A 27,662-nucleotide genomic window follows, 5' to 3' on the forward strand; every position below is an offset into this window, starting at 1 on the left:
GGACCGCATTGGCTGTTGTTGTATATATATATGTGTGTGTGTGTATGTGTGTGTGTGCGTGTGCGTATTTTTTTTTTTTTTGTTAGGGTCCCACACTACACCGAGATTTGGGATATTACGTTAAAGTCTTACAGGAAGATGGCTACTGTCATTCATAACCCTCTAAAATCGTAAGTATGTTTTTCATATCTTTTAACATGATTGCATTAAATCATCGCATGTACTGATTGCATACACAGGATCCAGTTCATAAACTGAAATATCTCATTGAACGCGCGTTTAAATAAGAATCCCAGAATTAACACTTTTGCCGTGTATTTGGACATGTGTGTGTTATCTGCAGGTACCGGTGCCTACTCGCTGGATTGTGCAGTGTTAACATATAACCGTGCACTCTTACACAGTTTGCAGATAAAACATCTCCAACCCGCGCGTAAACGTCTAGGCTGCATTCACTCTCATCCACTTGGTTTTTCTTGGACAGAAAGTTGCAGTGGTCCACATTCAGCCTCACTCAGATTACAGAAAGTTTGAAAGGCTTTATCAATGCCGGACGGGTGTGTATTATTTTATTTTATTTTATTTTTGTCACACTCAGTGTCACAAAGCGCACACGGAGAGGGCGACTCTCGCTCAGCGCGCGGCTCTTGCTCTTGCTCCGACTGTCAAATTGGTGTATTCAATGCATAGCACATCATTATACAATATACTAACCTCCTTTCGTGCACGTAGTGGAGGAAACCTGCGCTATAGTACAGATTTACTTGAAGTTATTTGGTTACTTTTGATGGTGCGAGTGTCTGAGCTGAATAATCAATTCATGGAAAACTATGAAAAAGGTACATTTTTAACTTATACCGGTGGAGTTATTAGAGGGGCCGTAATATGATTCAGTATTGTTACTGTCCGCCTGCACGGACAGCAGATGTTTACTATTGCAGAGAGTTAAACAGTTACACAAAATCTCTTGTGTAAGAGATCCTATAAAAAACAAAACAAAACAAAGCATGTTTTGACAGGAATGAGGAATTTTTGATCTGATGGTGATGGTGGTGTGTGACATACCCCTTGACTTCTCTTTTACCAATGGCAGTGCAGAGTTGTGTTTTTTATGTGTGTGTAAACTGTCATTCTGTCAGTCATCAGCTGTAGGTGTATTTACATCTTTATGCCCCCCTAAAGCTATTAATCTGTAAATGTTTTTTTCTGGAATAATATTCAATGGAAAAAAAAGATGAAATATTCCTCAAGTACTTACAATGCTCTTGTTTTGGCTCTGCTTTTGGTTGGCAGCCGAACAAATATCTGTCTCTACACACAGCACCTGAAAAAAAAAAAAAAGTCTTTAAGCCGCTGTATTCTACCAAAACAGATTAGGCTGTAGAGAATGCAGGTATATGTGTGTTAGTTTTTTGTGTGGTATGCAGCTGTGCATGTAGAGCAGAGGATTAAGAGTGCCCCAGTATTCTCCTGATTCCATCTGTTGAGAAAGATGGAGAGAGGGAACATGTAAAGAAAGAGAGTGATGCTGGGGCAGACGGGGAGATGGAGGGAGGGAGCCCCATCTGCCCTTCATATACAGCAGGAATGTCCCTCACTCCATCCAGTATCCACAAAAAGAGAAAACACCATATGTGTGGACTGGCGGCAGGACTCCACTTATCACAACAGACTAAGAATTAATATAATGTAAGAGTAAGGACCAGGAGAAGTAACTACTTTCTAGGCAGTGCAGTTGTTTGGGTCCACTGTTTGAAACGTTTGGGTTGAATTGTCTTCTGTCCCCGGGATGCGTCTGGTAAATCATGTGCAGTCAGTAAGGACGTGGTAATAATCTAGTCCTCCTCTCCTGCCAGTGCGCAGCTCTGAACGATGAATTACAACCATCAGCAGCTGGCAGTAAATACGTCTGGCTTTCGAGATTCATTTGGTCATATTTAACCATGCATGTTTACTTGATTTATTTCAACGCTCATTTTTACAAAGGCTTCTTTGTGATTGAAATGTGGGATGGGGCGAGAAGTATTTAAATGAGAGATGTAATTCATATGCAGCAATGTGTTTATGTGCAATTTTAATGTGCATATCATGTGTCCTTACATACTTTATTATCGTCACATTTGGATTTATAATGAACCAAAGAGCTCAGGTGGAAAGTGGTTTGGCAGTGTTTGCATAAGGACTGAAAGGAAATGGGCTAAGATCTGGGGAAATGTAAAGGAGATGGGGAAGGCGGGGGTCAATGTGTTTGAGGTTGTGTGTTTTTTATTGTGTGAGTGTTTTTTGCATGCGTGGGCGGTTGTGTAGCTGCGTACCCCTCCCCCAATTTGCGTGAGAGGGAGCATGAGTGAGTGATGGAGGCTTGGGGGTTGGCGGGCATTGGGATTGTCTGTCTGGCTGCATTTACTGCATATATTTATACTACACCATCAGCACAGGGGCAAACCCTGGCCTTTGTCTTTCTGGGGAATGAGAATGTCTGGGAATAGGTTCCAGGCACAGGGAATTAAATGACCAGAAACATGTTTTTTTAGTGAGCACTCTATGCATCAACCTTTTTTTCTTGTTCTGCACATGGAACTGTCACATGTGTCTGTCTTTAAGTTTCTCTTGTGTATGTGTGAAAAGAGGTGAGCTATGACTCTTTGCATATAAAAGTGCCTTGTCCTTTGGAGACACATTTTCCTCATATTTCCTCCAGTGAACCCATGCTGAGATGAAGTGAGTTATCGTTCAGCCCACGTCTCCAGCTTCCACTCCTTCACCTCACCCGCCCCTCAGCACCACCCCTAAAAGAAAGCAAAAATACAATACCAACAGCATCTGAATCAAGGTTTCCCCACTGCAACAGCATTTCCTTTTTAACTGTTTGCTCTACCTCTCCCCTCTCCCCCCTTACCGACTGCACTCTGCACCTTTCACTTTCATTCGCATTGTGTGTGTGCATGCACACGTGTGGGGGAGTGTGTTCATGTGTACACACATCCGTGCATTTGAAAGAAAATGAGTGTGACAGGGTTTGAAGGGGAACACGTGTGCCTCGGGACATATTGGACCCCTCCTCTTCCCTCTTCTTCTGCCTGTTTGGCTCCTCCTCCTCCTCCTCTTCATCAGCCTCTTCTCTGCTTTACACATTGTTCGGCCTATAGCTCGCCATAGGTTTTTTTTTTTAACTTATTCTTAATCAACATCCCAGCTGACACTGGGCAATAGCCAGAGTACGCCTTGGACAGATCACCAGTGTATCAGAGCAGATTATCATATATAACAAAGAATAGCATAAAATCCTCACATAAGCTATAACCATTATTGTTTTTGCATGAAATATTACCATAACTATTGTCAATAATCTTGCAGTATGGACAAATTAAATAATGGACTAAGGATTTAGTGATAAATTAGAATATTCATATTGTTCATTAACTGTTTTAGCTCCTTGTGAATCTGTATGTGACCCTGCTGACTTACTTAAAGTTCAGTGCCAAAGAAATTAGCACATCAGCTGTCCAGTGATGTCACCCTCTGGCTGTGATAAATCATTCATGGGCACCTGCGCCTTTAATGGCCAAAAACAGTGAATGAAAGAGTGTATTGAAGTGGTGCAAGGGGTCTGGGTTTCCTTCCTTCCTTTACTCCATCTCCGTGAGCTTTTACCTGGAAACGCTGACCTGTAAATGATTAGCATGAGCAGGTGAACTGGTCTATCAGTGCTTCTGTTCTTACTGTGATAAGTGTGATCACCATACACAAAGCCGGTCTCTGTGCTAGTATGGGAGCAATTGAGAAAATCAGTGGTATGCACTCATGCACACACACAAACACTCACACGCACGCACACACACACACACACACGTGCGCGCGCACACACACACGCGCGCGCGCACACACACACACACACACACACACACACACACACACACACACACACACACACACAGCAACTGCAGATTCCATCAGTATCCAGGAAGCTGTTGACCAGGAAGAATGTGTTCCCTGACATGCAAACACTCAACTTACATAAGCACCATCACTAGGATCAGCTGTACAGGCCACTAATGGGTACATAAATTAGCACAATACAGACCTGATAGTTGCATTGGGCTCGGGTGGGTGTCTCAGAACTCGCGACCCATGGACAGATGGTCTTAGAGGCACATGCATGCAGTGTCTCTTTACTCTCACGCTCACTTAACCAAACACATGAACATACCACACAGACAAATGCACCAAAGGAGGCACAAACATTTGCTTATGTAAGAATTTATGAAGTCGCCTGGGGATGTTAGACAGACACTTTGTTGCTGGAAATGGGACAGAAACATACAGGCAACATGGGATGGCACAGGGAGGAAAATAGGGAAGAGACAGATGACGGGGGAATGCCTGTAGGTATATACACACACACACACCTCGGTTCAGGTAACAGTTAGTGACAGCAGAGATAAGGTTTTACCTCTGGGAAAGTGAGTTATATGACAGGAAATATCTTCGGTAGATTTATATTTGACTAGATCACAGTGACTGCTGGTTTGCAATATTGTAAAAACAGGCGGCAGCAAAAACACCCGCTGCATTCCTCATTTCTTTAAGTCTCTTTACAAAAAAGCTCAGCCAGAAAACGCCACATGTGCTCAAGCCCAGACATTATCCTCACGATGTGGCACACTAGGCGGCACACACAGTCACTGGAGGTTTTTCTTTTTATATGTTAACAGCGCTGCTGTTTTAACTGGCTCCTCACCACTGTAATAAGTAATGTGGATACAGTAGATCCCTGACGGCTTCCACTGTGCATCCCAAGTATTCATTCTCTTCTGGGTGGGAGAGATATCCATAACCTAAAGTCTGAAGTCTGACATTTTGTTTAACCCTCACAACTAAAGAGTAAAAAGAGCTGGTTATCTTTATTGACACTGATATTTAAATCCTTCCAGTCAGTAGCTTTACCGTCCTGTTATATCAAGGTTGGAGTCTAACAGAAGCATTTGTTTCTGTCTATCATTGTTTTGCAGCCTTTCCTGCTGTCAGGGGTAATTATTAAATGCTGCTTTCATCTGAGAAAAGCAACAATGTTTATCGTTCAGCATAAAATATACCTACTAAAATTTATCTCTGATCTTTGTCTAGATGCAGCAGCAGGCAAAGTTGAGGTGTAATTCACACTTGTAAAATGTGAAGATGCTATAATACAGCTGTATGATGAAAACCTTTAACTGGACTCCACATGATTGGACATGTGGAGTCCAGTTTTCATTCCTTCTAGTTTAGTGTTTTTAATTCTTTTTAATTTTTCCCTTCTTTTTTTGTGGTTCACTCCCTGGTGCTATACTCACCCCAACCTCTCACCCTTCTCCCTATCCTCTTTTTCCTTCTGCATCCACCCACTGATTCCTCCACCTCCAAAAACACTGCACATCTTTGTTAGATTCACTGGGACCAGAGTGTCCATCTTTGTCCAGCTTGGCATTCTTTACATATCTGTGTAAAAAATCCACAGAGCGCCCATCTCTGCTCGCCCAGTCAGAGCGACAGGATGAAGCTTGGACACACATAAAAAGAAAGACTTACAAGACCCTGCTGCTTTGGGTATATCTCCAAGAGCAACAGATACAAAGGGCTTTTTTTTAACTTTTCCAACCTTCTTATTGTTGATTATGTTGGCTTTAATGAAGATGTCTGGAAATCATATATCAAAGATCATATTCTGCTATATAGCAGTCTTTAACAAAAGTAGCTAAACCCAAAGACAGTCGGCTTCAGTTCGCTGCCCTTGCTGTGGATTAAGGTCCATTAGAACTTCTTTTCCAAGTCTTCCTCTTTGGATTTCAGCTAAATGTTTAGATAAAGAAGAAGCTCCTCAATGTGGGTACTTCACCTGTGGCAAAAATGTGTTTATCTTGGCTTTGTTCTGTCTGTCTCTGAGGACCTTAGCTGCAGAGACCTTTCCTCTAGACTAAGACTGTGGAGGTTATCGATGGCTCGCAGTCTGATTCATACCGTACCGTATACCGGACTTCAATCCAGCAACCTCACCTTCTCACTCTCTTTTGTGGTTGATCATCATTTCCTGTACGTTTTTATTGTGCTCAGTGTGTGTCGGTGCAGCCTCTCAGCTCAACCGTTTGCGTGCACGCACTGAAGCCAGACTTTACACAACAAACTGAGCCAAACTTTGGAGAGAAGTCCGGGTGTGTCACATTAAGCTAAATTCAACCAGGACTCAACAGGCCCGTTCATACTTGATTTGCAGAACAAACCAGATCATCAGCACCCTCACACATGCCTTTGCTAGTAAACAGCCCAAAATAAAAAGAGTCAGCATTTAGCCACTAGGACTTCAGCAGCAGAAATGACTCAGCACATAGAAAAAAAAGAAATCGAAGCAGCATGCTGCAAATTGCTTGGATCAGTGGTCCAAAATAAGACTATAATGTTACTTGTTGTTAGGTTGAGTTCCAGAAGGAAATATTTTTTCAATTTACTTCAGATGTTGAATGAACTGGTCTCTGGTAGGAGGAAACGATAATGGGTCTGGTCATTACAGGATCATAAGTGAGCTCTGTCTTTGTTCCCTCTTTTCTGTCTCTTTAACTAAAACACTCTGACTGTCTGTATTCTTGTCTCTCTGTCTGTCTGTGTTCAGGCTTGGTGACCAGTTCTACAAAGAGGCCATCGAACACTGTCGCAGCTACAATGCCCGACTCTGTGCCGAGCGCAGCGTGCGTATGCCCTTCCTGGACTCCCAGACTGGTGTTGCGCAAAACAACTGCTACATCTGGATGGAAAAGCGCCACCGACAACCAGGTAAGAAATTGTGCAAAGGCCCAAGAGTCCATTTGATCGTGGCCCCCCCACCCCAGTCATTGTGTTAAGCTTAACAATTTCAATTGTCTTATCTAATTTTCAGCATGAAAGTCATTAATCACTTCTCCCAAAATGAAATGAAAAAATGCTTTATATATCTCCTTCCTCAATAAATAAGCAAGTGGACCCTGCTTTTCTACATTTCATGAGGTATCACTTGCTGATTTATCCTAAGACAAGCAGTCAGAATGCCAGAATGCGTTGTGCACATCTGGGTCACTTGTACAGTCAAAAGCAACAATCTGCTCCGTACCGAGAGCTGGACACAAATAGCTTGCTCTCCATCTTGTATGCAAAGCCCTTCAGGCCACACCCTATACTTTGTGGCAGACCTAACTCACATTATATGCATTTATTCTGGGTTTATCCCTGCCCCCTTCTTTTCTTGATTTTTTTTTTCTGCTCATGCAGATATAGCAGTGACCATTTTTCCCTCCATCACTACTCTCAGATAAGCTAATCGGAAAAATATGTTTGTTGATGAATTGTGTTTTTTCAGTAAAACACAATCTTTATGCTGCAGAGGACTGCACAGTAAAATAATCCTTAGTAGATCCTTAGTATTAGACAACATTTCTGAATCATGTATCCAAAATACATCAACAAAATTTCAGGTTTTGTGTGGCAGTTTCTGAACACTAGAGCTGAATTTTTCTGATTATGTGGACTAATGATCCTGAGCACTGAAATCAGGACAAATTAAGTGTCAGGAAAACAAGGCCAGTCCACTGTGTGTATTTGTGTGTGTGTGAAGGGATCTCAATGCATATTTTATTAAATGCTTGCCAGTGGTTGTTAAAATTCTTCCTGTGTGCCTGTGTCTCTGCATGTGTGTACATAAACTATATATCCCCTGTGTGTGTGTGTGTGTGCGTGCAGGCCGGGCAGCGGGACAGATGTACACCTACCCTGCCCGTTGCTGGAGAAAAAAGCGGCGACTGCACCCTCCCCTGGATCCCCAACTCCGCTTGTGTGAGCTTCGACTAGGCAAGACACACACACACATGCACAGTATACACAAACACACACCGTGGCCACAACAGTAGTGACCATATAATAACTGGAGCCCGCCTTTCACTTTTGTATTTCTACCTTCTCTTAAATGCACGTACATGTTTGTGCCCTCTGTGCTGGTGTGTAGCTGCACAGAGCTTCAGGCGTGCTGAGTGGCATTATACTCGCTATCTGACCATCTGGCTCTGGTTAGCCCGTCTCTCTCGCCAGGTCTCCAGGTTCATTCTCTCCCCTGAATCAATGCCTCCTCTCACTGTTTTCTGGCAGTAGATACACACACACACACACATACACACACACACATATACATGAGCGCACAAACACCCCCACACATGACTCGCGCTCTCCATTGCAGCACGGAAGCACCCTAACTGGGCCTCTATAATCATTTGTCCATGAGGCATTAGAATGTAAGTGACTCTTATGAGGTGGAAGAGTGTGCTTTTTTCTGTGTGTCTGTGTGTGTGCATCCATGCATGCCTGTGTGTGTGTGTTATAGGGGATTTTAGCAAAGGAATGCCCCAGGAACCTGATCAGGGGGAGACATAAAGGCAAGTCTTTGTTTCTGTTTTGCCACACTATTGTTTCCCCCCTCGCTGTCTTCCAGACGCAATATAATACCCCAGAGCTTTCCACCAAGAACGATTCAGCTCTGACCAGAGTACAGAGTCATTTTCAAGGAAAAAAGAGAAGAAACTCCCCAGAACTGCAACCAACCAAGAACCAAGCATAAAGCGAATGGAAGCAATATAATGTTGTTAACAAGGACAGAAAAGTCTTTGTTGCTGAGAGTGAAAGAAGACTCCAGTTTTGTGTTTCTGAGATCCAATTCAGCAGTTTGGCCCAGATATCTATCATAACACAGCAGAGGAATGTGAATGCTCCCCTCTCGGGCTTTTGGAAATGCTTTATGTTTATTTAATGCTTCCTGAGCAGAGAGGTTAGTCTGTGTGTGTGAAGAAGATCTGACACAGACACTCTGTCACATGGTTACTTTAAAAGATTTTGATACCAGGATTTAAGTCTGTGTTTTTGTAGATCCCTCAATTTTTTTTTTCTTCATGTCACCACTTAAATCACAGACTGTGTCTCAGCAGCCATTTTGTGTTTTGCTCAGTACGAATTCCCTGTTTATCAATGAGTGTTTCAAAAAGATGGACGCAAATGCATGAGGGTAGATGATGTTTGTTTTTGATGCAAAACAAAATGAACATGAAGTTCACATTCACCGTGCTTGTTGTAATTATTCTCTCCTGGATTACTTTGTTCTTATCTCCTAATCTATTATTGATGTCAGTGCTGCGATGGTATTAGTGGACTGGCATTGAGCTTAGTAAATTCAGACAAATGTGATTTATTTGTGTGTGTGTGTGTGTGTGTGTGTGAATGTTTGTTTGTATAGAGTTGAAGTACAGGATATTTTTTTCTTCTTGCTGGCAGAGCAGAACATTTGGCTCCACTTAGAGAGTCAAAAGAGAGAGGCGGAGGGTGTCGGCGGAGAACAGAGGTGAAGGAGGAGGCATATATGGTGGATTGGGGGGGGGGGGGGGGGGGGACACGTTTAGGGACTGTGGCGAGGGGAGCAGTCAGTGCCGGTACTACCTACACAAATAGACACAAAGAAATGAGAGGAGGAGGAGGGTAAAGTGGAGACAGCGGTAAAGCAGCTCTGTATTCAATAAGAGTATCTTACAGCCTCAGTAGCCCTGCTCAATCTCTGCCTTTCTTATTCCATCCCTGCCTTTATTGCGTCTTCATCCTGGTGTTAGCGTTTAAAGAAGAAGAGCCAGTGTTGCAGTTCATCTCAGTGGAAATGAAAAGGAAGAAAGATAAAGTAGAGGCAAGAAGAGAATCAGATATTGGAGATATAAGTTAGGGTTATAAGCTGTATTTCTGGTTTATTTCATCATTTCCTGTCTTACTGTGCACCTGGTGCATCAGTTTCTTTTTATTGAAAGTTTTGTCATGATGTTGATCCAAAGCTGAGCTTTTTTGAAAGGATAACTTTGGTTATTATAGTGGCCCACAGGAAGCAATTTAACCATGATAATGTAACTGTACTGTTTAATATGGCCAACAAACTTTTATAAAAAATACATAAATGTGAAATTATAAATATTTTCTGATTTCTCTGCAGTGGTAAGGACACATGCGCATATTTACTACTTCAGACACACACACACACACACACACCTGCCATCTCAAATAGTCTTTTCTTTCTCTTATTCTTTCCTGTCTCCACCAACTCCACAGAAGCAGAGCTGGCCCCTAAGCGTGAGGGGCCCCCAGGGGAGGCCACAGCCTTGGAGGCCCTGCTGAGGGGGGACAACCTGCTGGAGAAAAAAAACAGCCTCAGTAAGGAAGAAGAGACATTACTGGAAATACAGGTATTTCCTTCATCTGTTCTGTGTTGGTAGCTGCAAATCTGACATCCTCCTATGTAGAAGTGCCACGCCTAATTATCTCTTAAAGTACTGGCTCCAAAATAACATAATGTCACAAGACGTGACGGAAGAAGTGGAAGAAACTTGGTTTTACTAGTAAGTGTTTCACTGTAGCAGGATTCTTGCTAAATGTGTTATGAATGAACTCAGTTTGCAACAGAGAGCAGTGGAAATATCCGAATATTAACCCGTACCTCCATGTTTTACTCTTCACTCTGTTCTAACCACTTCATGTCTCTTTTTATCTTCATCTTACCGCCTGTCTTTCTCTGTGTTTGGCTGCACTCTGCAGAGAGTACTCGAGGCAGAGGAGAATGGGGATGGTTTCCATGATGATGAAGACTTTGAACTGGATACTCCAAAGAGAAAGAACAGGAACAGGGGCAAAGTGAGTGTCACAGACCATCTGTATGCTGTGTAAAAGAAAAAAAATGTTAAAATATGTTGTTTGGAGGTACATTTTTAAAATCCTAAATTGGTGTTTTATACACATTTATATACATTTATACACTGGAGGATTAAATACAGTATCACACATGTGTTTTGTTACCTACTTAGAACAGAGGATCAAGTCGCAAGAAGGCAGAACCTGTTAACATCGATGACCAGGACAAACCTTACATCTGTGACAGTAAGAGAACAATAAGTTGGATTCTTTGCACGTCATGTGCCATCGTGTGATCTGTGCCTTTACTTTGTGCTTTACATGTTCATTCGGGAAGAAAATCTGATTTTGGACCTTTGGTCTGGCTAATAGTTAAATCCTTTATGGTGCATTGTCTCTACATGTAATACGTTTAGAAAACAGCAAAATCCAACAGAGAAATGCTTTTCTCTCTTCTTCCAATCATAGCCGTCTCCTCTTCTGTTTCTAAGAGCAGTCCTCTGCCGCATGAAGAAAGAGTTTGTTGTTAATCCAGACCTGACTAGCATGCTACTTTTGTACTTGGACAGAACCCCCTCAGGAATGGATTGCCATGGGGAGGTGGCTAGAGATAGCCACGCCGACTGAGTCTCAGACAAATGAAGCTCATCCTCATTTTGTGTCGTGTTCTGTCTTTCTTTTATTATTTGCTTTTGTGTCTTCTCTGTTCCAGATAGATACAAACAAAAGCATAACTCAAAAAAGGCTGAAGAAGGTATCTGACCCTGTCACCATCTTGTCTTTCTAGGGCCTCCAATCTTTATGATTGGACTTTTAACTCATGGGCACCTTTGGGGGTTTCTGACTGAATGCTCTTTCTTTTGGGGATGTCTAACACTTTTAAATGCTTTATGCAAGTCCAGGCATTCCTTCTTGCAGTGCAAGCATTGCATGACCTTAACGCTTCACCATGCGCCTTAATGCTTCATCATTGCAAGGCATGTATCAAATGACGCTCTAGCAGCAGTTAATTTAATGCCGCATGTTTCTTAGGTTACACCGTAGCTGTAATATGATCCACAAATGTAGCCATTGTAGAAATATTTAGCCTGAAAGGACTTTTCCCCCTGAAATTTCATTTGAATCAGTTTTGACTCTGATGAAAGCAGAAGCAACAAAAGAGAAGAGTGACAGCTTTGTATTACTTAGTCGCAATTAACTTTGAGACAGAAACAACTGCACAACTGCTGCAGTACAATAACGCACTAGACAAACAATGGGAAACTTCTATGATGGCTACAGCAATACCCAGTTTTTAGCACACAAAGTGTCTTTTGCTAAACCCGAATGGAGTATTTAGCAGCATAGGTGACTGCTTAGAGACAGTCCGCTGAACCTGAATATTTGTACTAAATAGAGTAGTCTGGTTTAGAGATAGAGCATAAACCAGCAAACAGCAATACTGCAAAGAATCTGTTAAAACTGTGTCCAGTCAGGGATGATGGTTGATTTTTAGCAGAGTCATAGCTGCACAGATTTTTACTTTTCTAATAGATGTGTGATATTTTCTGTATAGTCTGTGGAAAGCGCTACAAGAACCGGCCTGGCCTGAGCTACCACTACACCCACACTCACCTGGCAGAGGAGGAGGGTGAGGATGAAAAGGAAACAGAGATGACTCCGTCTCCTCCACAGAGCTCTGACAACCACAAACGTAAGACTCGAGATAGCATTAAAAAGAAAGGCTACAAAATGTTTAAGGAAGAGCCAGCTCAGAACTATCTTAATGTTTTTCCTGACTGAAACTACAAAACACACATGTAAGAATAAAATATTCACAGTTTATGATAACCCAGATGGCTTCAAGCTGTCAGGAAAACCAGAAAATGAGAGAAGCTTAGGTACTCTTCCTTTTACATGCATCTGTCCCTGCCAGCAGCTCAGAAGGGCCCAGATGGTGCCATCATCCCCAACGACTACTGTGACTTCTGCCTGGGAGACCAGGAGTCCAACAGGAAGACAGGCCAGGCTGAGGAGCTGGTGTCCTGTTCTGACTGCGGACGCTCTGGTGAGTCCAGAACTTGGAGGGTTTCATTAAAAACGTGGTTGATGTCAGTATTCAGACCAACAAGCAATGCTTCTGTTGTCCTTCCACTCAAATTAGTAGCACCGACAACTCAACTCTCAGCAGAAAAGCAATTAATAATTTCCTAAATGTTAAACTATTCTTTTGAGAAATAGTTGAGATTCTCAGAAATTAATTGTATGCTAGACTCATACTTTAATTTGTGTCTACTGTACATTTCATTTTTGTTTCCCTCTACTTCCTTTTTATTCACAATCTTGTTCATGTGTATTCCTCGCTTCCTTGCGATGTTTATCTTGGCTACGTGGACTGAAACGGTGCTTCCCTAATAACCACAAAGCTGAAGCTGTTTAATTCTCATTTAGATTAATGATGATATTGTTTATTTTGAAGCCCTACCATTGGGTCTATGATAATTACAGTGTATAAAAAGTCACTAAAATACAAATAGTTGTTCACCCAATGACCCTGGGTATAGCTGATGATATAAATTTAATTCAAGAAGCTTTTATGTCTGTACCATGTATTTTCAGTGGGTTATCAATGAGCCTTATAGATCACGTGAATTCAGAACCATATTGCTGGAACTCTTGGAAATTTTCCATTTCATAATGAAATTGATTCATAGGCTGCACTGCTTGCTTCCATCCTGCATGCTTCTCCATGTCAGCCTCATCAGTATGGACTTCTGCCTTTAGACAACATGTCTTCACTCTTTTGTTGCCTTTTCATGCATTACCTTAAGGCACATTTGGCTGCATTTTTGTTTCTTTTCCCCCTTTTTTTTTCCAACACTAGCCAAAACCGCAACTGCTGGATATGTCAGCAAAACATTTCTCAATTCAGCTCAACCGTCCTATGCAATAAAAAGCACAGAGTATTCGTATTCATCGCCAAGTGAGATGTTTTCTTGCTACGGTAGAGGTTGTTAGGACAGCTGCGAGAGTGTGTGGCCTTGTCTGTGTTGCTCTGACGCTGATGTTTTCATGGTAGCTGGAAGAGGAGGAGTGAAGAAGGATGGGAGGAAGATGAGTGCTCTAGAAGAATTGTTCAGCAACGCGTCAGACAGCGAGGCCTCCACGTTTCATGGCTTTGAAGACACAGAGCTGGAAGACATTTTGTTGTCAGATGATGATGCTGTGACTGACAGTTGATAACGGGATGTCTGGGCCAGTCGGATCTTGTGGCAATAAAAAAATTTTCTGACTAACTGTTTTTATGGAGGAACACTCAAAGCCTGAAGGCACAGACTGGACTACAGTGGCTCACCTTCAAGACACTTTTACCTGAAAAGTCACCGGATTGTTTTGAAAGTCATCTCCTTCTTGGAAATGTTGTCACTTATGGATACAGTTACCTTTTTTTTTTTTTACCATACTCATGTGGATTTTACTCAATACATTAAGACATTTTTCCATATTTCATAAAAAAAACTTCTCACATCTGACTCTACTTGCATACGATAATCAAAAACTAAATTTGGCTTCCCATTAATCCTGGACTTAAAAAGTCAATAGGAGACATGGTGGACCTGAGAATAAGGAATAAAATACATGACTGCCCACTAATGTGGCAAGGGGAGGGATGAACGTGGACTCTTGAGTCACGACGTTGGCTAAAGATGACAGGTAGCCGAGAGGTAAGAGCCAATCGGCACTCCATTGCTCCTCTTGCTCCTCTCTATCTTTAAGGACTTGATCCTTTCTTTAACAGTAGATGCTGAGTAGAAATGCTTATTTTAATACCTGCGGCTACGGCCCTCTATTTAAAATGCCACAGCTTTATTCTACCTTAGTTTAATTTGGGAGGCACAACTTTAAATTCAGTCACGTTTGTCTTTATTCAACCATCATGAGGCCGATAGGGAATGTGTTTAGTGTTTGTGGCTGCTTTATATAAATCAGTTCCTTTTATTAATTCTTAATCATGGCTCATTGATACCCCATTGATATCTGGTTGCTGGAGATAACTTTGCTCATTAGGTGATGACAGCGTTGTGATGCTGTGGGGAGGCCGTAAAATTAGCTAAGACAGTTTTACATCTACCAAATATCAAAAGACTAAAGGGTTTTTGTGTTGTCACAGCTGTAAAATAAAATGCTGCAAATTGAATCAACATAAAAATGTATCATCAGTGTAGATGAAAGCTTGAGGGTATTTTTTGAAGGTATTTGAATATCTACACCTGTAGATAATGTAAGTCAGGCTGTAAGCACCAATTTAACTCTTGCCAAATGTTGGACTCCATTTTGGAAACTCTTCTAGCGATCTAATCGCCCCTCCCTTCCTTCATTCTTAACTTTTTTTTTTTTTTTTTACCCTTCCTCACCTTCCCTTCACAGGCCACCCCACATGCCTACAGTTCACTGAGAACATGATGCAGGCGGTGAGGACGTACCACTGGCAGTGCATCGAGTGCAAGTCTTGCAGCCTCTGCGGCACCTCAGAGAATGACGTATGTATTACTGTATTGGAAGGAAGGCTGTGGCTCCACAAACATGGAGGTTCAAACATGAGAACTTCCTTTTGAATTATCTTTGAAGTGCCCAAAATGTGACGTTTTCCTTTCAATGCAATGACCTTTGCGTAGCCGACATTCAGCCTGTCATAGGCAATAGCCTGTAGCCTGTCATGTAGTATATTGCTCTTGACATGCAATACACTACATTGAATGTAACTTATTCCACACATACACAAACAACATTAAAAATGCAACATTAAAAATACAGGGCTCATATTGTTTAGAAAATGTGCACTTTTAATTTTCAGGATGCCTTTTCTAGCCATCTAATGCTGCTAACTAGCATTCAGCATACTAGGACACACTTTTATTCGTATCTATACTTCAGTTGATATCCTTTTATAATGTTGATTGTGTGATGTCCCTGCAGGACCAACTGCTGTTCTGTGATGACTGTGACAGAGGATACCATATGTATTGCTTGAAGCCTCCAATGACCCAGCCTCCTGAAGGTACCGCAGCTGAGAGCCACTCTTATAAGTTTTATTATACATCAGTGGACTGATATTATATCTATGTCATGGACTGTAGTCTATATTTAACAAGGGCTGCAGGCTAAAGCTATATATGGAAAAGCATGAGAAAGACAAGGATTTCAGTCTCTGTCTCTCTCTCCACAGGAAGCTGGAGTTGTCACTTGTGTCTGGACTTATTAAAGGACAAGGCATCAGCATATGAGGAACCATAATAACACCTTGGACATTATTCACACGCAATATATATCTGTACATGTACATATAACTGTTTGACATGTCCACACATTAATAACAAAAGCTTTCTCTCAGATGGACTCCAACACAAACAGATACGAACACACTGTGCTCTCTCACACACACACACACACTCCAGTACATTAGCAGGCTCAGGGTACTTTCCTTTGTGAGGTGCAAAGTCCCTCTACCTCTCATACAACCAAGCAACAATCCAGATGCACATGCCATCAGCATGCAATATTGACCATAAGTCAGCCAACAGCAGGTTTGCCATTCTGTCAGTTCTCTACCTCACCACTCCGCAGACGGCAAAGCAAGACTGATAATAGTCCATACTCTGTAGTACATGTGAATACAAGCCTTTTTAAACCAAACATCTCAAATCCCTGGATGTTTTCCTCCTGATTTATGATCTGGAAGACATTTCTTTCTGAGCATTGGCTGAAGCTGTATCACTTGCTTTCCTTGCTGCTTGCGTGCTTCAGTGAGAGAACCTGAGTGGGCCTGACTAATGTTTGTTTAAAAATCTTCTTCCAGCTCTACTTCTCTCCTGTGTTTATATGTTAGAGTGACATTCCTATTTTATATTTTGGACAGGCTCAGTGTTAGTTATGCCATGTTTTACAGTTTTTGTCAAGCTTGGTGAAATTCATATTCAATGCAAAGAAGAGATGGGGCAATAAAACAGCCTTGACTGTCATTCCCTTTGGAGCGTGGTGACGTTTTTGATCCATGTCTGTTTTTTTGTATTCCTGCCGTTACTAGGATGCCATGGTGCTTAATGTGACGCTTCACAAAAAAATGAACCCCACAGTTTGGGAACCACTGCTGTAAATTAACCATTGCAGTATGTGTATTCTCAAACATCTGTTCATTTCCATTACTGTTTTTTTGTTTTGCTTTGTGTTTTCCAGCTGTTGTAATCAGAATATATTTCATTTAAGAATTGAGCACTAAAAGCCCTGAGTGTAATGTAGTTTTTATAATGAGCAAAACTCACTGCTCTCTAAAAAACAAGAACCTTAAAAAGAAGAAACAACAAAAATATGCTCAAAATTAAAAAAATAAGACAAAAAAATAAAGTTGAAGTCCACAGTGTCTAAGCCTTGACAGGATAACACATTCTGCATTTCTGTTTTATCATTGTGAATTTATATTTTATTCCACTGACAATCATGAAATAGCATGATTTTAGTAACATGGAGAGGAGTTTTTGTGCTTTTCCATGGCAGACATAGTGAGTATCTGTCTCCTTTTTGAAAATTTTATGAAAGTCATTCTTAGCTGATGCCATCACATAGTGATGTGTGTGTTGCCTTTTGTTAAAATAAATGTTTTGTGAAGAAATAAAGAATTTTCCATAAACTAGTTTCCTTGCATGTTGTCTATGAGCTGGAGGTTTTTCAATTTATCTTCAGGCCACTTCATATGTATTCATATGTATTACTTTTTTCTATTTCAATTATTCATTACGAGGAAACCCTAATGAAGTACTCATATATTATACTATATTAAAAATAAGCAGTATATAACCTTAAGCCCACACAAAATGAAAATAGGCATATAAATAGGCAGCGTTTAGATGACTCTGATCTAGATGTCTGTGCCTGAAATGAGCCAGTTATAGTAGATTGGGTACATTAGCCATTATTTCCCTTTTATTTTCCCAAAACACATGGGTGCCTTTCTTTCTATATATGTCTCTGTAGCTGTAGCTGCAACAGTTTCAACTTTTCAACAGTAAAACAGAATAAACTTGCAGGTCAGAAGCAAGTGAATGTCCTTTGCAGTATTCTCCTATAAAACTTGTTAGCTAATATAATGGACTTAAACCTGTTTTACCACTTTATAGGAGGAAATGTTTTTGCAGATATTTTAAAAATCCATACGTCATTAATCATGCCAGGGAAAGTTATATTATACTTTAGTAATTACATCATATTGCCACTAGGAAGCACTGTTGGATTAAAGTATGGCTCTACATGACTGTTTGCATCAATATGGCGAAAAGTGCAGTGTGTAGACTTATGATATCTATAGTCATGGAAAAATAAATGGAAGCATTTCTTACTTTTTTTTTTTTAATCAGAGAGCTGTAAAGACACCATACTTTCCAGACAGCACCAATCTAACCTGTAAACCTGGACAGACATTACTGTGCATCTTCAGACAAGAGTTTGAGAACGTGTCTGTACAGTATAATGCTGATTAAAGTGTAATAAACACATACTAAGAATGAGTATAATAATGACAATAAAAATGATGGATTATTGACAGTTTACTGGGACATACATAGAGAGTGAGAAAAGGAACAAATATATACAGAAGATTAGCTGTTTTAATGTGCTGTAATGTTCCCAGGGATCACATGCTCCAATAACATAACTCACTCTCAGTATGTTTCACTTACTTCAACTGTTAAATTTGGTGGAAGTGAAATCCTCCTCTGAGTTTATGCAATAGTAGAGTTGTTCTGTCTTTCTGTCCGTGTGCATGTGTTTCTCTCAGCAGCTTGTAGTCATTCCAGTGATGATGGACAAGAACGTGTGTGTGGCGAAGTTGGGATTCAGTAGGAGCTGCTCCAGCATCTCTCTGCCTTTTTCTCTGGTGTTCACTGAACACATGGCACTTCTCCACAGACGCACCAACGATCCACCTTTGTGGATGGCACAAAGGTGATCATTTCCAAAAACTTATCAGTTAAATAAAACAATCTGTGTGTGTGTGTGTGTGTGTGTGTGTGTGTGTGTGTGTGTGTGTGTGTGACCTACCAAGCAGGGTGTTGATGTTCTTCATCCAGGAGAAGACATACACTGTGTGGTTCTCCTCCTCATTCAGATCAGAAATATTAGGTGCACTGTCGCCAACCTAAACAAGTATATGAGACAGAAAGCAAAAAGATGTGTTACTTTTACACACTGTATCAATGTGATAGTTTTTTTTTTTTAAATGCATGGATGAAGCTCTAAGTATGTACCCGTAAAATTCGTCTTGGCAGAAGAGACATGAACAGTGCAGATCTTTCCAAATTGGAATGGAAATGTGCCGCCGCTATATACTCTGCTGAGCTCAGCCAGCTGTGAGCAAATGACACCTCTGCAGAGGAGTAGTGACTCAGTCTATGGGAGAGGGGAGGTTAAAGAAGTAGTTGAATATTTTTGGATATACATATTTTGCTTTCCTGCTGAGAGTTAGATTAGAAGATTGATACCACTCTATAAAGCTACAGTCAGACTTAGTTGGTTAATTAGATAGATAGATAGATAGATAGATAGATAGATAGATAGATAGATAGATAGATAGATAGATAGATAGATAGATAGATAGATAGATAGATAGATAGATAGATAGATAGATAGATAGATAGATAGATAGATAACCTGGCATTGCATTCTGCAGAGGCATCAGTTGAAACTATATGAGCCGCCCAGTACAGACCAAGGAGAGAGTCTTTCTTCTCATTGTCAGGCAGAGGAGACGCAGTTGCAGCTTTGAGACCCTTTAAACACATATACAGAAGATTAAGGAGGTACTGCAGCTATTTACTGGAGGTACACTCCCATAAAGATCAGGGATATAGAAGGGACTTTTAAATGCAATTTACAGTATAGTGCTTTTATCAAGACCAACAGCATTGAGGAAAAGTGAGTCAATTTAGCTTCAGTCAAAGGCTAATAAAGGTTAGCCAGAGTTACTTAACCTGGAGCTTGTGCTGTCAAATAGCTGTATTTTGACTAAGAATTGTGTTAGTTCAGTGTATTCTGAGTTCATAGTGTTGTACATGTGTTCTTTTGACGATGGCATTATAATGTACATGTGTCATGATGTGTAAAATCAGTGCGGTGCTCTTTTAAAAGAGCTGGTAGTTTATTTTCAGTATGTGTTTTTATTTCAAATAGTTAAAATGGTAGTGTCTGCTCTTTCAGTGTTATATTAAAACCAATAATGTGCATGTGGTATTTATGTGTGTGTATATTTCAAACACCTGAAAAAAGGCATCCCACTTAGACATGGCATCAGGGTAGCGAGCTGAACAGTTAGCATAGGTGGTGCAAAAGTCCCCTACACCTGCAGGCACCTGCATCTGGACCTAAATATATAACAATCACTGTTATAATCATCATCATTCACCTTTTCTATTCATTTGAAATATCCCGCTTTCTGTTTGAGACACGTACCTGGACTTCTGGCCCCAGGAAGCCCTGCTTTGCGGCAGATAAAAATGGCAGTGCAGAGGCAAAATAGTTCACACCTAGAGAGAAATGACGTTTAGGCAAGTTTGTGTCCATGTGTGTATGTTTTTTGATAAAGACTTGGTTTAAGGTTAGGTTAGGCAAAGGTTAGGGCTAAGGCAAATACATGTAGTGGTTATGAAGAAGACTTATGTAAATGTAAGTCCTCTGAAAAGTTGGACTCCTGATTGTTTACTTACAGCCCCACCAGCTCTGAGTAGAAATGCACATGGTGTCTCCTGTTTGCAGGCCGCAGGTTGTAGCACCCGTTGGATCAGCGAGGCGCCCTACAGAAACAAGACATTGTACGTAATCCCACTGATTTGTATCTTGGCTCTTTTGTAGCTGGTAGAGTTAAGATGTTACAATATGTTCACTCATCCTGGGGCTACAAGAAAAAGGCAATTTCAGAAACACTGGTACTGGTTACTTATTCACTTTACTGAGGGAAAGGTCATTGCTGAGATTTTGATATTTACACAATATAGAAAAGCTCAAAACTGTCTCCAAAAAAAAGTTTGTTTTGTTCGCTTGAGTTTTTAGATCATTATGGTATGCTATTGGTGTAAAAAAGAAAATAATTTTCATCTTACCTGAAGTTAGTAACCATCCAAGCTGCAGTGGCAGACCCCACAGAGAACTGTCTGTGGCATTCGTCCCCATAGGGCCCATAAAGGGGTCTGTAGCAGCTATCATCAGCCGGTAAAAACTCATGCGATGAAGGAAGTGCCAGGGGTCGGGAGTCAGGACGCCATTCTGTATCGGCAGGTCAGTGACTTGGCTGGTAGTTTGCGCCCACTGGATAGGCATGCCATTTTCTAGGATTACAGCACAGCTGCTGAGAGACACTGCATATGCCAGGAGGAGGCAGCGGCAGATGCCAAGGACTGTCGGGTGCGGCATGACTGAGGAGCCGGGACTACAGACAGGAATGGAGTAAAGAGTGCGAACTCTGGACTGAGACCAGTCATATAGATACAGGGCATACACACGTAGACGAGTTCACAGTGCAAGAGTCAATGAACTCTCACAGACAGACTGTGTGTAGATAGAGCCCAGACTATTACAAACAATATACACATCTATCATACAAACATAAATGCCCACACACAGAATCATAGTTTCAATCTAACACTGAACAAAAATAGTCAACTCAAAAAACATCATTCACCATCGGTCAGTCACTGACATGTCTGTCACTTCTAACACCACCAAAAAGAAATAAATAAGATATGGTTTTAAATTAAGCCTCATCTGTTTACACTGATCCATGTAATATAATCAAAATCCTCATGTATGGCAGCTTATTTTGAGACGATGTACATATAAACTGGAGTCTGTTACAGTAGCTGTGTGATTAACCTGATAGATCGGCCTGCGTGTGCAAACAGCTGTGTCCTAATGTCCTGGAGCAGGTGACACATCTTCCAGAAAACACAGCTTTGTGTTACTTTTTCAAACAATGAGCGTTAAAGTGAATCTTTCACCATACTGAAAGCATTTCAGTGATTATTAGCCCCTTGTCTGTTGGGCTACATGTGTGATATTAGAAAAACTGAGGTTATGAGTCAAGTCCCATTCTCAGTTTTAACAGTCTGTAGTTTTCACGTTGTTTATTCAGATAGAAGTCTTAATACAATACATTTCCCAGCTTTGTCACACTGTCAGGAGTAAGAATCAGATGGAGAAATGCTGATGCTGTTATTTATTCACCTAAAATTATTGAAACACTTGAATAGACCTATAAAACACTGACCAGTCTGTAAAATATTGATCATCAATTAACCTGTGTTTACAGGTTAAGGCCCTGTTGATGTTGCAGTGTTCTGGTATATGAGTTGTTTTTATTTATTAAACTGTATGACTAAATCCTAATTAGGTTTCATGTAAATTGATTAATAAGCTGAAGCTTCGGGTGATCTTGTAGTTCATTTCTGCCAATGTGTTCACCGCCAGACAATCATGTGACGGGGGGCGTGGCTGACAACCAGGAAACAAACCATCGCAACGAGTCACAGGAAAGGTAACGCAAAACTTTTTTTAAAAAAGCTTAACATTTAGAGACGATTAAAAGCGCTTTAACCTAAGCGTGATAAAGACGATCTCCTGTTTCTGCCTCATATTTTAAAACCGAAGTGAAATAGTTTGTTCTCCCGGAAACGAGAGAGAAAAATCTTCAAATTTGCGCTGCGACTGTGATTGTAATGTAGTGACCTCTGTATCCGCCGCATATTTTAGTGGACTGACTAAATGTCACATTAAAGGAGTTTAATCCTGATGGGAACGTGTGGCTCCTGTGACATGCAGATCATTTATTATCTCGTCGCTGTAAACACGAGTGATTTCCGCATTTTCTCTGCTCGCAGGTTGTGAAGAGAGTAAACACACAGGGCAGGGAGGGTGCAACAAGTTGAATTAAAACAAAACATGTTTGAATTTATAATTTTGATGGAATAAAATGATGAAAATCTAACCCTCCCCATAGACATAGCGTCATCTGAGATGGTTATTTGCATACTGGCCACGGTTTCTCTCTTGACTCAACGGCACAGGAAGTCTGCAGGGTGGCCTGTAAGAAAAACACCATGATGCAGCCTGTTTCATTTAAGACTACATATATATATAAATGAAAACAGTTTTGACAGTGTTTAAATGGGTCATTAGGAGATGGATTACAAATGCTAATTAAAATTGTTCTACTGTTTATCATGAATTTCCCTGCTGTGATAGTTTGTTTCAACTGGTTGTTTACTGGGCTGCTATATGAGGCTGTTGTTGTTTGTGTTAATATTCCCAGTTTATCGTCAACATTTTTTTTTTCCTTCAATGCAATCATCCTGTCAATCCAATCATTTCTATTTTTTTTTAAACAATGTACTGATTCCACTATCTGTCCATGTACCACCTCATACAGTCAGCCTCACCCAGCGCCCACTGTCAGCTGAGCCTCACCACCCAACATCAGAGTGGGACCTGAGGGTGCACGGCTGAAAACGAGCTTAATCCCTGCAGCCATGTTCTATAGTGTTGTAGGGAGTCTGACCAGAGGAGACGAGGCTGTTACAGTAGCATGTTATTGATCATGCATTCAGTGATTTTTTTATGGATTTAACATTCAGGTGTCCAGGTGTTTTGGCCAGAAGATGTAGATTACAGACAAGTCTATGATGGGTTAAAAATTGGCTTTGGTGTCTTTATGGTTAGGCAATGTGTTTTTTTTTTTTTTTTTATGGCGTCTAAGTTAAGCCTGGTTACATAGAGCATCACTGCTTCAGATGGACATGCTTTACTGATTGTCTCTATTAAATCCATCCATGGAAGCAAAGCTGTTAAAATGTTAATGGAATAAGCATTTTATGGAGTTTGTCTCCATGTAGGCAGTAAACAAATAAAACACTCTTAAACCTATGGATTTAAACAGGATGAGCAGTGTAATTTCACATCAGTCCCCAAAACATTAAGTAACTGCTGTGAGCACAGTAGTGGGAGTGTGACTCAGTGTGAGTGGAATGACTGGCTGTGTTGTTGTTTCTTCACAGCTCTTCATCATGGCCTATCAGGCTGGGATTCCAGAGGAGCCCAGTGTTTTGGTCCAAAACATCAGCTCCAACATCCAGAGGATCACACTACTGAGTAATACTCTATACACACACACACACACACACACACGCACACGCACACGCACACGCGCACAAAGAAGGCATTATCATTAGATTAAACACACTTCACTGACTACAGTATGTGTATCATGATAGTCACATGGAGATACTTCAGGACGGATTAACAGAGTCTGCATTCTTTCTTCCTCACCAGCCTCTGAGCTGCAGAGGGCAGTGTCTCTGCTGGGAACAGAGCAGGACAGCAGCCAGCTGCGACAGACACTGTGAGTAGTAGGGGCTGAGTTGTGGGTTTTCGTAAATGATCTAATAACAGTACAAGTGTAAGTGGAAAGAGGCCGCTGAAGGGACCCGATTAAAAACGCTGCTAAAAATTGAACAAAGAGTCCCATGATACTTAACTGTCCTCCACCCCCCTCATTCTCTAAAGTCTTTCCAGTCTTTCTGTGGCAGAACATTTTTCCTGCATGACATCATTTTGCCTCTTACCAGGCAACAGAAACAGCAGCAAGGCAACCAGCTAGCAAAAGAGACTGACCGACTGATCAAGGCATTCAGCGCACTTCCTGTTGGCCCTGATCAGGTACTGAACCCAAAAAGATGTTTCTCCTTATCGACTAGAGCCAAAGTCATAATTTCCCTGGTCACTAATATTGATATGATGGCATACTAGACTAATCAGATAAAACTCTTGACTTATGTGTTAATATTTGTTCTGTGTGTCTTGTAGCGACAGAGAAGGTTACAGAGAGATCGCCTCTTGAATGACTTCTCCGCTGCCCTGAACAGCTTCCAAAAAATCCAGCGGCAAGCAGCCGATAAAGAAAGAGAGTTTGTGGCTAGAGTCAGAGCCAGCTCGAGGGTGTCGGTGAGTAACCAGCTGTGCCCGCATGGTCACAGAGCCAGGATGAATGAGTTAACCATATAACATTTTGTGCATAATCACAATATACAAATCTAAACACAAAGCAGACAATAAGTTTGAAATCCAAAGTTTCACACAGAGTCCTCACAATAATGTACATTACTTCAGACAGGGCCTTTTAATTGTGACTGTTTCAGACACCTATTCCCTTGGGAGAGCCTGCCTGCTTAGCAACTCTGTTCCCCCACCACTTATCTCACTATATAGAAAGTATCTGTATTTACTGTGCTCACAGAGATAAGCAGTGAGGTCTTTACAACTCTAAATGGTTAGAAAGCAACAATGTTTGTGGCTGGGATGTAAAAGCTGCAGGTTTTACTAGCTCTGTGTTGCCATGCGTACGTCTTGGACAACAAACTGTTCAGTAGATACTAAATCAAGTGATATTTAATGAGGTACTACAGCCATGGGCACAGTTATTATTATACCCTCTCCTCCCTGAATCATTGCTGTACCATAATCATAGTAAGCAATATCTTCTGATGTATATTTGTATCATTATACAAAAGTATTTTTATTCAAACCACTGAATTTGCTTTGACAGGGAGGCCAGCCTGAGGACAGCTTTGGGAGTGTGCCACCTTTCTCAAGGTCAGTCTCAGTATTAGCCTTTCTGTTATCAATATGCTAATTATTACTCTTAATGATTCTTTTTGCATCTGCATTTGTTCCTGCAGTGATGCCCAGGTACAGGCTCAGAATGAGGCCATAACTGAAGAAGACCTGAGGGTGATCCAGGAGAGAGAGTCGGCCATTAGACAATTGGAGGTATAAATAAGATTCAGCTGTCTGCACCGGGCACCACTGCATAGCTCCTCACCTCTACGTTCTGATATTCACCTTTAGGTCACCTAAGTGACACATAAGGTGCCCTTTACTGTATAAATTTACCATTTCTCTTCATGTACCTTCACTTAGGCTGATATCACAGATATCAATGACATCTTCAAGGACCTGGGGATGATGGTCCATGAGCAGGGAGATATGATAGGTAAGTAAAATGCAGATGTTTTGGTGTTTAGATGTTTCACTGTACCTCTACTGCAGAACAGGCAGGTCAAATGCTTGTATGTGCTCAGTGCATCTAGAGTTGCAAAATGGGTGCTCCCGCTTCTGCATGTCAAAACTGCGCGTGCGTGTTTTCTGTGTCGTGCAGACAGTATCGAGGCCAATGTGGAGAATGCTGATGTGAATGTCCAGAATGCCACACAACAGCTGGCACGTGCTGCAGACTACCAGGTAAAACACAGGAAACAGAAACTCAAGAATATAACAGATACAAAAAGAAGCAATAAAAGGAAATGAACAAGGAGAGGAGGGAAAGAGATGCAAATGCAAAAATAATTGAGAAGTTGGTTTTGTAACTGTCAGATCAATGAAAGAGATCTAAACAAGGCTGGTTTGTCTCGGTATCTCAGGGATGGCACATGCACGTGGACATCCTTTGTATAACCAAATTATTAGTTAGATTGCTCACATAAATAAAGAGGTGAAAATAACAAAAAGCTGAGTCACATGGTGATGTGATTCATACTTACTTTTTTTTTTTTTTTTCTGCCCCCCAGCGGAGTTCCCGGAAGAAGATATGCATCCTGGTGATAGTGTTGGCTGTACTTGCTGTTATAATAGGACTTATCATCTGGGGCTCTGTAAGCAAATAAGCAATTCTTCCTCCTCCTCTTCACCTCCCTTCCTCTGCAGTCATCAGCCTGGACAAAGGATGAAGCACAATCCTTAGTCTCCTCTGCCTCCTGCTTTTCTCACCCTCCTCACAAGGGGAATCATCGAGACTGCCTATCTTTCTTTAGTTTGATTATAGTTTGACGATATTGCAGTCCTCACTGACAGGACTGCACACTCCTTCACTGTGAAACAAAACTAGTGTTGGTAGCTTTACTGTTATAATCAGCTTTATTTGAATTATTTGTGTCTGATTTATGATTTATTTGTACTTTGACAGGAGCGTGTGAAGATTTTAGTACTCTCTTGATTGTCAGAGTGAAGTGTAGCATTGCTGTGTTCTGTGACCGCCCCGTTGGCTCCATCAGCTGTGAATATTAAATAAAATGTGGAACAGACAGTACAGCTTTTGGGTGCAATGAAGCAGAAACTTTCTCTAGACTTGACGCTCATTAAAGTGCCATTTTGCATGAGCTGCTTGATCTCATCAGGTTAGATATGAAGAATCCGCATGCTAAACTTTTTTTTTTTTTAGCAATTAAAGTGTGCAATATGTAAAAAAAAAAAAAAATATGCATAGCACACTCAGCTAAATTACATGCAGTTTATTCTAATGAAGTGCTTCCAGTGATAATAGTCTTAATCTATTGTATACCCTACTTTAAATTAACCTTAAATTAAACTTAATAGTAATTTTTTAATTCAGATTCATTTTGTTATTCTTTTGATAATGAAGTACTCTCCATCCAGACATTCAGTATACTTCACTGTCAGCCAGTTATTTCAGTAATGAGTAGAAGAGTTGCTATAAGCGGGTAATGTGTTTCCTGTAATTATTAACTGTTGAGCTCAGAGACAATGCATTAATTTAAAATATAAACCAAACCCTAATAATTCAAAGTGCAGTAAGAAACAAACAAAGTACATGAAAGTGAAGCAAACACTAATATTCTATTACCAGAATAGATTGACCCAGTTGTAAAATTATGATCGCATGTGTTTTTAATACTGAGATTTAACTGCCATGAGATAAATAAATTACCTGATATATACAGGCCATGGACTGAGTTTTTGTGTTTTACCAACACACCAAGTAATGTGATTTATGCACGATTAGTCTATATTCAATTAAAACATATCAAATTGATATGCTGTGTGTGAAACTTCAATTTATTTAGGCAGGTTTTTGACTGGATAGATGC

At 40.8% G+C, this 27,662-nt stretch overlaps 3 protein-coding genes across 9 annotated transcripts; 2 read left to right on the forward strand and 1 right to left on the reverse strand.

Annotated features, from left to right (window-relative positions):
* Positions 1 to 81: 81 nt before the first annotated feature.
* dpf3 (double PHD fingers 3) lies at positions 82 to 17,371 on the forward strand. Of its 7 annotated transcripts, none has more exons than XR_003296370.1 (12): positions 82 to 170; positions 6,644 to 6,804; positions 7,744 to 7,851; positions 10,132 to 10,265; positions 10,615 to 10,710; positions 10,881 to 10,953; positions 11,420 to 11,461; positions 12,263 to 12,400; positions 12,623 to 12,754; positions 13,766 to 14,411; positions 15,115 to 15,227; positions 15,664 to 15,687. XR_003296370.1 is itself a non-coding variant. In XM_026319431.1 (12 exons), exons 1-12 carry the CDS (start codon positions 139 to 141, stop codon positions 15,979 to 15,981), a joined length of 1,179 nt encoding a protein of 392 aa, XP_026175216.1. In that variant the 5' UTR covers positions 82 to 138; the 3' UTR covers positions 15,982 to 17,371. The 7 variants fall into 7 exon arrangements, 5 of the variants coding, with proteins under 5 accessions (XP_026175216.1, XP_026175217.1, XP_026175219.1 ...); XM_026319431.1 differs by lacking the exon at positions 13,766 to 14,411 and adding an exon at positions 15,914 to 17,371 and having other exon boundaries at positions 15,664 to 15,745; XM_026319432.1 differs by lacking the exon at positions 13,766 to 14,411 and adding an exon at positions 15,914 to 17,371 and having other exon boundaries at positions 12,626 to 12,754; positions 15,664 to 15,745.
* Positions 17,372 to 18,153: 782 nt separating this feature from the next.
* leg1.1 (liver-enriched gene 1, tandem duplicate 1) lies at positions 18,154 to 21,225 on the reverse strand (the record flags this gene model as incomplete). The annotated part of the gene is made up of 8 exons (XM_026319286.1): positions 18,154 to 18,662; positions 18,778 to 18,874; positions 18,984 to 19,125; positions 19,387 to 19,505; positions 19,992 to 20,096; positions 20,185 to 20,258; positions 20,439 to 20,525; positions 20,832 to 21,225. Coding segments are annotated over 8 exons (1,170 nt in total), but the record flags the coding sequence as incomplete, so codon positions are not given.
* A 969-nt stretch (positions 21,226 to 22,194) lies between these two features.
* stx7l (syntaxin 7-like) lies at positions 22,195 to 27,521 on the forward strand. The gene is made up of 10 exons (XM_026319028.1): positions 22,195 to 22,261; positions 23,778 to 23,871; positions 24,052 to 24,121; positions 24,348 to 24,438; positions 24,586 to 24,723; positions 25,325 to 25,371; positions 25,458 to 25,548; positions 25,699 to 25,771; positions 25,937 to 26,019; positions 26,346 to 27,521. The coding sequence occupies exons 2-10, from the start codon at positions 23,787 to 23,789 to the stop codon at positions 26,439 to 26,441; spliced, it is 774 nt and encodes a 257-aa protein (XP_026174813.1). The 5' UTR covers positions 22,195 to 22,261; positions 23,778 to 23,786; the 3' UTR covers positions 26,442 to 27,521.
* The last annotated feature ends 141 nt before the right edge of the window (positions 27,522 to 27,662 follow it).

The sequence above is a fragment of the Mastacembelus armatus genome, chromosome 24 (genome assembly GCF_900324485.2).
Source record: "Mastacembelus armatus chromosome 24, fMasArm1.2, whole genome shotgun sequence".
NCBI lineage: Eukaryota > Metazoa > Chordata > Actinopteri > Synbranchiformes > Mastacembelidae > Mastacembelus > Mastacembelus armatus.